The sequence below is a fragment of the Diabrotica virgifera genome, chromosome 1, assembly GCF_917563875.1.
Source record: "Diabrotica virgifera virgifera chromosome 1, PGI_DIABVI_V3a".
Taxonomy (NCBI): Eukaryota; Metazoa; Arthropoda; class Insecta; order Coleoptera; family Chrysomelidae; genus Diabrotica; species Diabrotica virgifera.
In genome coordinates, this window is record NC_065443.1 from 158,440,618 (window position 1) to 158,454,227 (window position 13,610).

At 31.4% G+C, this 13,610-nt stretch overlaps 1 protein-coding gene across 3 annotated transcripts in view; it reads right to left on the reverse strand.

The window, feature by feature from the left end:
• LOC114335931 (glutamic acid-rich protein-like) overlaps positions 1-13,000 on the reverse strand; it is a 116,263-nt gene extending 103,263 nt beyond the window's left edge. For all 3 annotated transcript variants that reach the window (XM_028286219.2, XM_028286220.2, XM_028286218.2), the window contains exons 1-5: positions 12,846-13,000; positions 6,540-6,691; positions 538-568; positions 376-481; positions 271-322 (exon numbers count right to left, since the gene is read on the reverse strand). In XM_028286219.2, the coding sequence (XP_028142020.2) occupies positions 271-322; positions 376-481; positions 538-568; positions 6,540-6,691; positions 12,846-12,947 (443 nt within the window). In that variant the 5' untranslated portion in view covers positions 12,948-13,000. The remainder of the gene's footprint in view (positions 1-270; positions 323-375; positions 482-537; positions 569-6,539; positions 6,692-12,845) is intronic.
• Positions 13,001-13,610: the final 610 nt, after the last annotated feature.

Consider the following 13,610-nt stretch of genomic DNA (forward strand, 5'->3'; position numbering starts at 1 on the left):
AAAGAGACGCAAGCTGGGATACTTCGGTCACATTATGAGAGACCCTGAATATATCTTTTACACCTGGTCATTCAGGGAAAGATCCAAAGTAAACATGGTTCTTGTAGAAGAAGAACATCGGGGCTGATAAATTTAAGGCAATGGTACGGAAAATCGACTACATTATTCAGTGATACTGTCAATAAAGTCATTATAACGAATATGGTATATACCAGACCACATGACCGGTATATCATAAGATAATATTAATATATTGAATCAACTGCTTACCTCTTCTTAGTCATGGTCTTTATTGCTTTGTGTTGTCCAAATTCTGCAAAAACTAAACAACAAAAAATTGTATAATACTCATAAATTTCGCCAGTTCTTCCTTACTTTCTTTTCCTAGCGTTTCCGCAAGTTCTTCAGCCTTATCGATAATTTCTTCATCCACTAGCACTTGGACATCTCTCAAAAAAACTTCTATTTCTTTACCCTCATCCTAATAAAATCTGTTATCTATTAATTTTTATTATGAGTTATTGGTTTAATACTCACTTGTAGAATTTCTGGAGGTACAAATTCGCCTCTGAAATAAAGAATAAGATATTTATAAATAATTCTTAAATTTAACTTCAAAGTTAATCAACACTGAAAAGAAGTGAAACGAATGGAAAACAAGAAATCTGCCAAAGATCTCACGGGATACATGAACATCAAGGGAAAAAGAATAAGTTTAACAAAATAATATATCGATAAAGAATATCCGGAGATATACACCATTCCAAGAAAATAACGCACGACCTTAAACTTTTTGATGTCTCGAATTTCGTAAACCTTTTATCCAATTTAAGTGACTTTTTAATATGTTATAGCCTTATTCTTTAACAATATCGCTGTAATAATATTGTTGCTAGAGAGGTAAACTGTATTTGTATACCAGGTGTACCAATCAAACTGTGTTTTTTTCTCAAAGTTCACTCAGGTTTAGCCTCGGGTTTTCTTAATATTCTGTTTTTTTATTCATTCGCTTATGTTGGATAATAAAAAAGTTAGGTACTTTAACAACTACCCATGTTTTTCAACAATACAGGGTGTCCGACAAACATTAAGGGGTAGTTCTGCATGAAAAAGAAATGACAGTTTGCTTTTTTAAACATAATGTCTTCAAGTGCTTCGTTTCCGAGATATGGGGTGTTGAAATTTTTCTTACAAACTGACGATTTATTTTTATTGCTGTAAAACCGGTTGAGATATGCAAATAAAGTTTCGTAGGTTTTAAGAGGTAGTTATTGCGCATTTTTTGACATAAAACTAAGAATTTTATATTCACCCTTGGCGTGTTTACGGGTAATATGATACACAATATAGGTCTGGATCCCGCGTATGAAAAAAAAGTTGATTAATAGCAAGCTGAATTTGTTAATAGCTTAAGGGTGTCTAGTCGGATAAACTTTTATATATGGGAACACTGAAACAGGGGCAGTTTTAATTGTGGAACAAGTTAAAAATTTGGAACGGTCAGATCACGAAAACGGCACATTTATTTTGTCCGACAGAACAGACTTAAACTCTCCGAACAGAGATTAAACTCTCATGCAAAAATCAGACTGCTATTTATCACCTGTCATAATTCCTGTCATTTGACATATTCTACATGTTCCACTCATTAAAACGCCCAAATAGTTTTAATGTAATGGCTCTTTAATATAGCTCATTTTAAAGGTATTTTTAAGCACTACAAAAGTTATTAGTAGCATTATACACCTAAAATCGACCGTTTCTCTGTTATTTCAAGTTGAATACACCAATTTGAGAATGTACCAAAAAACAAACTATTTTCACCTACCATAGCTCTTTTTGTACTATAACTAGAAGATTTATGAAGGCAAGTGTCTCTTTGTTTTTTTATGACCTACAAAAATGTTTAATATAGTTTTTTAAGTGAGATGCATAGTTTTTAAGGTATTCGCAAAAAACCGTTCGAAAAGATATTATGTTTCAATGAAAATTTCCAATTTTCAACCACGAATATCTCAAGTATTGAGTTTTCAAAAAAAATTATAGAGCAGTTTTTGCTTAAAATTAGGTCCTCTAGTGAATTCCGTGGTAATTTTAACCTAAAAATTTTCCACCCCTAAGAAGGGGTGGGAACCACCCCCAAAATAATAGCACACATCGGCATAGGGTGGACTTTGAATTAGGAGATAAGTAGAGGCTAGGCCCAAAATTTCATTAAAATCCATGCAGTAGGATAGAATTTGGAGGTAATATCCTATTCTTGCTCCCATTGACTGAAGCAATAATGAAATTCTGATATTTTGTCTGTATGAATCTCCTTTAAACTGGACGAGACAATAAATTGTCTCCAACATTGGTTACGGTAAACGAAGCATTTCAAGAGAAAAATCTAGGACTCTATAGTTTACTAGGAATCTAGAAAACTAGGAAATACTAACACCTTTTACCCTTCAGTTAATGGCAGTATTCAAGCGGTCTATGTTCGGTCTCAAAAGTGAAAATACGATATTCTTTCATTATAATTTATTCACCCATTATAAATATTTTTATCGTTTTAGGGTACGTTTAAACACTTTAATACCAACTCGAATAATTCTGCAAACAATTCTTTCGGTGAAACTGAAGTATGTATTCGAGAAACGTTGTTTGGTAAACAATGAGTTCATAACTTTTTATGACTTCCTATGTTCCATGAATTTGTCAATTTCAGTTGTAATTTACCTCTTCACGGTATATCCCATTGAAATGTACTTAAAATAAAATGTATTTAAAATATCCTCAGATGACATTTCTCTAACTGAACAAGTGTTCAAAAATCATAATTCATACAAATCTAAAGAAACAAAGTATATTGGCAGACAAAAAAATGGTTTTAAAATACCGGGTGTCCACTTATATTTTCCCCCATTTTAACTACCTATAACTTCTAAACGGCTCAAGATAGAAACATGAGGTTTTCGCTGAAATGTTTTATTTTAGTAAAAGTTTTGTATGAATCGATTGAGTTTTTTATATCGCTTTCAATTACGAAAATAAAAATGGCAGATTTTTGAAAAAAACTTTGTTGACTTGTTTTTAATGGAACACCCAGTATATTTTTTTGTAAATTGAAAGTAAGGTCATTCACCTATCCAGCGATATAATGTTTTTTAAAATAGGTTGTCAAATCACTGAGTAATTAATTTTTAAAATGAGAGGTGTAACGTGGATATCACATACCTAAATAACATAGCTAAGCAAATTGATATTATGTTATGTGTTTCCACATTGCTTCTCTCCTTTTAAAAATTAATTGCTCAGTTATTTGACAACCGATTTAAAAAAAATATATCGCTGGATAGCTAAATAACCATTTTTTTAAGTTAAAAAAATATACTGGCTGTTTTAATAAAAAAAGTCAACAACGTTTTTTTTTTCAAAAATCCGCATTTTTTATTTAAAAGCGATATGAAAAATGGCCGTTTACCTAAAAACTTGAAAAAACGGTCATTTACCTATCTAACGATATAAAAATTTTCAAAATCGGTTGTCAAATGACAGCAATTAATTTTTAAAATGAGAGATGCAATGTGGAAATCACATAACATAATATCAATTTGCTTAGTTAGAGAGTTGCACCTCTCATTTTAAAAATTAATTACTCAGTGATTTGACAACCGATTTCGAAAAACTATATATCGCTAGATAGGTGAATGGCCTTTCTTTCAATTTATAAAAAATATACTGGGTGTTCCATTAAAAAAAAGTCAACTGCGTTTTTTCAAAAATCCGCCATTTTTCTTTTCGTACTTGAAAGCGATAAAAAAAATTCAATCCATTCAGACAAAACTTTTACTAAAATAAAACATTTCAGCGAAAACCGCATATTTCTATCTTGAGCCGTTTAGAAGTTATAGGCAGTTAAAATGGGGGAAAATATAAGTGGACACCCGGTATAAGAAGCCCAAGAAAACGAACTCTCTGAAGCAGCAAAACTAGGAAGTACAATTAAAATTCTTTCCAAAAATTCATAAAATTCCGTCGTAAGTACAATTTTTTTTTTCAATATCAATATCTATTTTGATATTGAATAATACAATGTGAAATCGCTTCTTCACTGCACCTTTTTGTATTTTTCATTCCTCAATTTATGCTCTCTACTATTGATATCAATCACTTTCACCTCCAGACATTCTTTAATATATCCATTCTTAATTTTATTACTTTTTGTCACTTCACTCGTCCATCTTAAGTATTCCTATTTTCTCCATATGCATTCGTGGTTTTTTATTTGTTTTCAACTGCATTTAACTTTGTATATTTAACTCTATTTCCCTACTCTCCTCTAATACTGAATCTAGATACTTTAAAATATTACTTTTCAGAATTATTTTACTATCCAAAGTTATCTTTTTATTTGTATTAGAAACTCCATCTCTAAGTAAACACGAAATTCCTTTCATAGTGCAGTCACTGAAGGTTTTCACCTCCGATTTCGTTGAACCTCCATCGATTTTCATGAAAATTGGTGAGTAATTAGAGGATATCTCAAGGAACAAAGGTGACATGATGCCAACTTGCGCTTTTACCCTGGGGGGTGGATGCCACCCCTTCTCGGGGGTATAATATCATAAGTCGATAGAGGGACAAATTATAAGCAAAATTTGTTATATAAAGTTATTAAAATAAATCAACACTTTTTGAGTTATTAAAGACCAAAGATTTTATTTTTTTCGTAAAAAAATGCATAAATCGGTTTTTCACGTATAATTCAAAAACTATAAGCTTTTACAAAAAAGTTATAATTACTAAAATCGAAGATCATAAAAAACTGAATACATTCCTCACATAAAGAACTAAACTAGTGTTAGTTTAAAGTTATATTGGAAATTGAATGTGTATTTTTTTCGACGAGTACTCAAATCTAAGTATTCAAGCTTAAATAACGGGAAAACCATGCAATGTATAAAATATTCCTGCAAAACATTTGCCAAATTACTTCGAAATACCTATCAAATGAGCTTCAGAACAAAGTAATTGCGTCAAAATTAAGCAAGTTATAATGAAAATAAAAGAAACGTTTCTAATTTTTTAGGAAAAAGTGAAAAATTAAACATAAAAAATTTCCACAAAAATTAAAATTTACAGTAATCCTTACAAAAACTTCTTTATATTAGCATAAGTAATGTTTTAGATAATTTTGACCGGTTAAGAATGCATATTTTTGAAAAAAAGATAAAAATCATGATTTGTAAAATTATTGTTATTCTCATATTCTTTTGATAATAACTCCAAAAATACTCAATATACGTAAAAAATTATACATAATCAAATTTTAGTTTTTTCTGTGCCAAATATTTTACCTGTTTTACTATTTCTATAGGGTAAAAAATAACCGAGATAGAAACGTTTAAATCTTAAATTTTGCTGTGGGAACCATGCACCCGGGGTCATTTAACCTTTTATTTTTAAAAAAGTAAGGGGTTTAAAAGATTAGGTTCAACGTGCTTAAATAGCACTTGGAATTAAATTTCAAACAGTTTTTGATATCGTAAAAACGAACGGAGTTATTAAAAAAACAACAATAACATTTGTTGGAAAAATTTTTAAAAGATAAATTTTGAAAAAAATTTGGAGCATAAATTTTAACGCTATCAACATTATCGGGGGCTCATTTAATATATATTTTTAAGTAGTTTGACAAAATGTTTAATAAGTTTATGTTATAAAATGCATCAGTTTCCCGTTATTTCAGTTTGGATACTTAGAGTTCGTTACTCGCCGAAAAACATATACATTCAATTACCTATAACTCAATTTAAGTTAACATTAAAAGGTTTTTGTAGTGAGGGGTTTATTTCTTTTTTTATTAGCTTCAATTTTGATAATAATAACTTTTTTGTAAAAACTTTACACTTTTTGAGTTATTGATGAAAAATTGGTTAAAAACATGCATTTTCTCAAGAAAAATTAAAATTTTTGATCTTAAATAACTCAAAAAGTTTTGATTTATTTTAATAACTATATATAACAAATTTTGCTTTAAACTTGTCCCTCTATCGAATTATGGGGTTATTTTTAATAAAATAATTTTCACCCCCGAGAAGGGGTGGCATCCACCCCCAGGATAAAAGCGCAAGTTGGCACCATGTCACCTTTGTTCCTTGAGATATCCTCTAACCACTCACCAATTTTCATGCAATTCGATGGAGGTTCAACGAAATCAAAGGTAACAGCTCATATCCACTTTCAGTGACTCCACTATCAGTATTTCCTACTATATCATTATATGTATAATATGAGGTTATGGGATGCAAACCTGGACATTAAAAATAGAACAAATAAAGAAATTAGAAGAATTTGAGATCTGGTGCTATAGACGGATGTTCAAATAACTGCATATTAAAAGAATTACCAATGCCGAAGTACTGACACAATTACAAAAAGAGTACGAAGTAATTAAAACAATTAAAGGGAGAAAATTGGAATACCTGACCGATTACTAAGGGTGAGGCCTAAAAAATGCTAAGACTAAATTACTTATTTATTCAAATATCTACCTTTTAATTCCAAGAATGAATTCAACTCCTGCAGAAGATATAGCTTGCTGTAATTCAAAATGGGTTAATGTAGCTGTAGACTTATTATTTACATTCACAATTATATCTCCTATTTTTAGCCCAGCTTTCTCAGCAAGACTGTCTTCATTTACCTGAAAAAGTTATTATAATAATTAATATCTTACCACGCAATGACAGTTCCGTTAACAAATAAAAAAAACGTTTAAAATTGAGCAGGGTTAGAATTAGTTCTTATTTTAGGTTTATTGATGATATCTATTTGAGTCTACTTTTTGAAGTTATATTTCTTTAGGCGCGATTGGGCAAAATGTTGAGAGTGATTTTTTTTTTATAAAATTGAGAGTATGAACTACGCGCATACCTTCGGTCTGAAGTTAGTTGCTGAATCTTTCAAGTTACGTAGGAATCAATGCAAATAAAGTGTGAAAAAATATATTGGTGTTTTTAGTAAATATATTTTATTATCATTTTTGTGTCTTTGGATTTGTCTTCGTTGTGGTTGTGAGTAGGATAATTATTAGGAGATATGACGAAAAGAAAATTTAAAATTTGTGTAGAAAATCTGACGTTATTTTATTAAATTTTCTACGATTTATCAAAGGAAAACTAATTGAGGAGAGGCTATAGTTCATAAAAAAATGACGTGTTAATGTTATTTTTACTTTTTGGTTTTATTTTAATAGTTATTAAAATTTGTGTCATATATAAATAAAAGTACAATTAAACTGTTTAAAATATATTTATTTCGGTGAAATCACAATAATAGAAGTATAACTTCTTACGGGCGTACAAAGTATACACACTTTTTTTGCTGAGATCACTTCAGGATGAACCTTGTATCAATAATGACGTCTTAATGTTATTTTTAATTTTTGGTATTATTTTAATAGTTATTAAAATTAGTGTCATATATAAATAAAAATACAATTAAACTGTTTAAAATATATTTATTGCGGTGAAATCACAATAATAGAAGTATAACTTCTTACGGACGTACAAAGTATACACACTTTTTTTTGCTGAAATCACTTCAGGATGAACCTTGTGTCAATAATCACAATATACGCTAGTCACAAACGTCAAGCGTATTTTTTTATTTAACAAAATCTGAAAAAAAAAGAATATTTTTGGTTTTGCGCCTATATTTTTGCGTATAACTCGAGAGATAATCCTCGTATAAAAAAATTATACAAAAAAAGTTTCGCTTTTCAATTTTACATAACAGTTGATTAAACAGAAGCTGAAAATTTATTGTTTATTAAAAAAAGTAGCAATAATTTGGAAAAAATATGCAAAAATGGAGTTTTTCGTTTAATATTCCGATGCATTTTGTCACCACTGCTATTGAATGTACATAGTGAAAGCATCTGCCAGGAAGCCCTTTTGCAAGCAAACGAAGGAATCCTAATCAATGGAGAGGTTGTAAATAATATTCGATAAGCGGACGACAATGTACTAATTGCAAGAACAGTAGAAGAATTACAACGATTACTTACAAACATAAATATTGCTTGCAACAATTATGGCATAAGTACCTATCAATATCAAAAAAACCAAGTATATGGTCTTCAGTAAAAACATGACACAACCAGCACATATTAATATGAACGGCATTAAAATTTAAAAATTATCAAGTTACAAATACTTGCGAATTTTAATAAACGAAACTGGAGACCAAAACAATGAAACAAAAAGACGTATCGAAATTGCCAGAGCCACCAACAACATAAAAAACATTAAAAGTTTCGAGATGTGGTGCTACCGTCAAATGCTGAAGATAAGTTGATTTGAAAGAGTCACAAAAACCTTCAAGTAATACGAAGGATAGGAAAAGACCCAGAAATTTTGTTAACGATAAAAAGACGAAAACTCGAATATTTGGGTCACCTGATGAGAAGAAATAAATACACGTTACAGTGGAACCCCGATAAGTCGGCCCCCGATAACCCGGAAGTCCGGCTAACCCGGACCGATTTTCATCAGACAAACATTTCAACAATAAAAATGTATGTATTATGTTAAAACATTTTATCTGTAGCCGCTTCTGGAATGTCTTAAAAATATCGAATTTCATTGATAAAATGCGCATATCCCACCGATCTTCGCTTCGACCATAATATAATATTTGAGAGATAATGGGTATTTGTGCAATTTGAACTATACGATAGTAAAAATGACTCATGGCACACGACGGCGGCAGCAGAGCGACGTGTATTATCTCAGGCTATCGAAAATAACAGACACCTGTTATTCCTTTATTTATTTCCAACTGTCTTAGCATTGTTTAAAAATTTTTTTTTTCAAACAATGGTCTTTTAAACAATGAAAGAACCACTGTTCTTAAATAACATAACATCATTGCGATGGCAGACGAAATTGACACAACCGAAACTGACATGAGTTTTTTTACCTAGAAATGAACAATACCCTATACTGTCTATGGATCATTCCATTTCAAATCACTCAATTTTGGAGCAAAAAAAATTTTGGACCTCCGATTTGTCTGAAAATTGGTATATAGCTTCTGCGGGACGTAAAAATAAGATATTTAAGGTCAAAAAATCTTCTTCTTCTTTTTTTCTCAAAATTTTATGCGATTTTACAGTGATTTGGTGTTTAGTTATACAAATTTGCATTTTCTATCGTAAAGTATCAATGGAAAACATAATATTTTAATAGAAGGGACTCAAAAATGCCATTATATGGCATTATAACAAGTTACTTTGATTCAAAACAAGCTTTTGATCAAATTTAATAGTGTCGAAAACGTTAAAATACATTTTTACATTTTTCTCCATTCCCAAAATACATCATAATCGATTTGGCTGAAAATTTTCCCACAGATAGACAAAACATAGGACTTAAAGTGGTGAGAAGGATTTGAATTATGTTGCGATACCAAAAAAGTTACATGAAATATTATAGTCAAAAATATAGGCGTCTACTGTAAGTACAATTAACTCGAAAATATCGACCTCACGACAAAAATTGTTAAAAAGAAATTGTAATAATTATAAATACGATTTATTTGGAACAATTTCAGTTCCTACCATTTTTGTCGAAAAGTTAAAAATGGCGGAGATATTGAGCAAAACAGGTTCTCCTTTAAAATCAAGATGGCGGCTAACGTAACGGAGGAATTCATTCGTGATTTTAAATTTAGGCTACTATTGACTCCTCTAAAGATCAGAAAAATAAAATTTTGGGCAGCTCGGCATTCAATTTCAAATGCCATCCCGACTGGACTAATATATACTTTTGAGTCTGATATTACTGCATGTAACTTTTTTGGTATTGTAATATAATTTAAATCCTTCTAACCACTCAAAGTCCTATCTTTTGGCTATCTGTAAGCAAATTTTCAGCCAAATCGATGATGTATTTTGGGAATGGAGGAAAATGAAAAAACGGTATTTTACCGTTTTTTACACTATAAAATTTGATAAAAAACTTGTTTTGATTCAAAATACCTTGTTATAATGCCATATAATGACATTTTTGAGTCCTTTCTATTAAAATATTATGTTTTTCATTGATACTTTACAACAGAAAATGCAAATTTGTTTAAATAAACACCAAATCACTGTAAAATCGCATAAAATAACATTTTGAGAAAAAAGAAGAAGATTTTTTGACCTTAAATATCTTATTTTTACGTCCCGCAGAAGCTATATGTATACCAATTTTCAGACAAATCGGAGATCCAAAATTTTTTGCCTGAGTGATTTGACATGGAATGTACCCTATACTATACTCTATACAGCTATAGGTAAGTTAGATGTGTACTGTGCATATATATTTCATGTTATTTCAATTATAACGGACTTTATCTATAATTATACCGTATTTTATTAATTTTTACCATACTCTCCGGCTAACCCGGATTTTCGATAACCCGGATCGGCCAAGGTCCCGATTAATCCGAGTTATTGAGGTTCCACTGTACTTCAAAATATAATGCAAGGAAAAATAGAAGGAGAACGGAATCCAGACCGTGGAAGAACGTCATGGTTGCGGAATTTAGGAGAATGGTTTAGCTGCACCACTAATGAACTCTTTAGGTCAGCTGTAAACAAGGTCAGGATAGCCTTAATGATTTCCAATCTCCGTTATGAGTGGCACAAGAATTAGAAGAACAGTAACAATACTAACGGATGACCTTACCATTATGGGAGAATATTTTCGCAAATGGAGGCGACAGCCCAATGCAACTAAAACCGAAGTGTGCTGTTTTCATCTAAATAATTCCCAAGTCAACAAAAAACTCTCCGTTTACTTTGAAAATAGGCTACTGATTCATAACTCAACACCAAAATATCTTAGAGTGACTTTAGACAGAACTTTGAGTTTTAAAGAACATCTACAAAAAAACGGCAGCAAAACTGAAAACGCGAAATAATATAATCCAAAGAATATGGGGCAATACATGGGAGTCCTCAGCCTCCATACTCAGATCATCCGCTCTCGTACTTATATACTCGGCAGCTGAATATGCTTCCGCGGTATGGCTCAATAGGGCTTTTCATTCACAGTAATTTGTTTCGAGCTCCTGTCATATGTCGTATACTCCGTATATATTAATGTTATAAACGGATTATACGACATTTGACAGAAGCTAGAGCCAAATGGCAATCGATGAAAATCCCTATAGCAAACGCACGAAGATTATTGATACTCAATTAAATCCGAAAATGCGAATGATCTCGGTTAAAATTAAACCAACACCGAACTATTGGCTTCCCATTGTGAGTAACATCCCACCGTCGAAACTACGAAGAAGTTATTCTCTTCATAGAGAATATAAAAAAATCCAGGCTAACCATCAACTACCCAACCACCATGATAAGCTTGATATCGAAATGAACAGACTGTGGTCCAGATATCCTCCATCGTTAAGGGCCTCTTTACATCAGGAACATTTCGACTTCCTCGCAATACATGGACAACGTTAAACAGAATAAGAACAACACAAGCAGCGGTAGCTGTGCTGACAGCTTACATAGATGGGGAAAGCCCTTACTCCTGAGTGTGACTGTGGTGCGCAATACGCATGCAACAGCGACCCCTAAAACTACGTTATACCATTGATTAAGGTATCAATCAACGGTTATACCGACCACGAAAATCAACTTTAAGGTGAATGGCCAATGTTGGTCATTATTTATGTTTTCAAGGTCGCTGAATCCGAATATAAAACTAATTTTTAACTAGAATTGGTGGAACATGTTCAAAAATCAAGTTTTATTCAAAAATGCGAAAAATAAATTGAGATGATTTTTCAACTTCAACTCGCTAATCTTTGATCGATGTAAATATTTCCTTTGGAAAATTTCACTGTATGATATCATCTTTGAAATATTTATATAACAATGAGATTTATCCAAGATGTTTATACAAATTAAAAGAAAAGTTGTGAGTTTTTAAACATTTAGTCGTCAGATTTCGTAAGTTTACGAACAGTTGAAGTAAGTTTACAGTTACAGTTTTTCGTACCTAAGTTTACAGTTTTTTTGAAGATTTTTTACAAATTTTGTTCAAATTCAAAAAAGGAAAAAATTTTGAAATCGTTTTTTTTTTTGAAAACTGTGACTTCTACCGACTTAAAGCAAGAGTACCTTTTATTACTAGAGTACCTCACAATTCAATAGCCATGGTCAAAAATGCTTAAAAGTTAAAGACGAAGCAGTTATGCGATATAACGTCCGTTGCCCTACCCAAAAGGGTGCCTATGGCCGGTACCTACTAGAAATTCTTAATTTATGGAATAGATTTATCTCTGGAAGTTAAATAGGCGTAATAGTTTTTGTTTTTCTAAATTCAAGCGTCCTGGAGGTATTAAAAAAATCCATATAAAAGGCTCTAGCTCCCTTCCAACAGCTCTAGCTCCCTTAGGAAGCATTTTAAGACTAGGTGATTTGGGTTAAAACTTAATATTTTAAACCAAGGAATCTACAGATGATATATTTTAAAATATTTCCAATTAATAATGAAACACCCTGTATAACGAAATACAATAATTTTTTGTAATTTTTAATAATTCAATCCTAAAATAGTATTTTAAAAAAACACAATTTAGAATATAACACTAATATTTTACAAAATTTTTTAATAAAACGCATACACTTATTGAAAGTTACTATATAACTCTATAATAGTCGTAACATCACTCTTACCAAATCTAAAGTCGTAACAACCACCACACCAAAATAATTAAACAATAACTATTTACGAACAATCTCTTAAATAATAAATCTATTTCTGAATAGTTTTTCGCGGATTCTTTACCTTGACAACGACCAACGGTTGTTGAAAATCAGCTCCTCCCACCACTCGAAACCCCCAATTGGAGGATGGATCTGGTTTAGAGAATTTCAGATCTATTGCCATCTGAAAACAAGGCCACGTTTATACGTTTACACTGACTGAAAATTAAGTACTGAAATCTGGAGGTACCCCATAGCTGAAATCTATTTCGGAATAATAATCCAGTATTCCACTGGCCCTTTTAAATCATCATGCAATAATTTGTGTAATAAATAATCAAAAATAAACGTGAACTCTCAATAATGTCTTTTTAATAATGTGTTTCTCTTTTCTTCTTCTTGTAGTGCCTATCCATTTTGGTTGTTGACCACCATCATGACAATTTGTACACTGGTCTGAAAAGATTTGTGGTTGTTGTGTTGAACCACGAACGAAGATTTTTTAGCGACGAAATCCTTCACCTTCCTGGTCCCTGTTTTCCTTCTAATTTTCAATGCAAGATTAGTTGCAGCAGTCCATATATTTCGCTGTTACCCATGATGTGACCGTTGTATTCAATTTTGGCTGTTTTTATTGTCGTTAACTAGGACAAACCCCGGCGCGCAGTCACCGATTGCAACGGACGCAATGACAGGGATGCCCTAGCGGCAACTGCTAGCAAAAAACTAAGTTTTCAATCTAATAGCACATAAAATCTCTGATTGGAGTACGAAGGGAACCATTTTCGTTGGAACTTTATCGCTCTGAGCAGATGGGATGTGAATTATAAATTGTAAAATTCCTTCA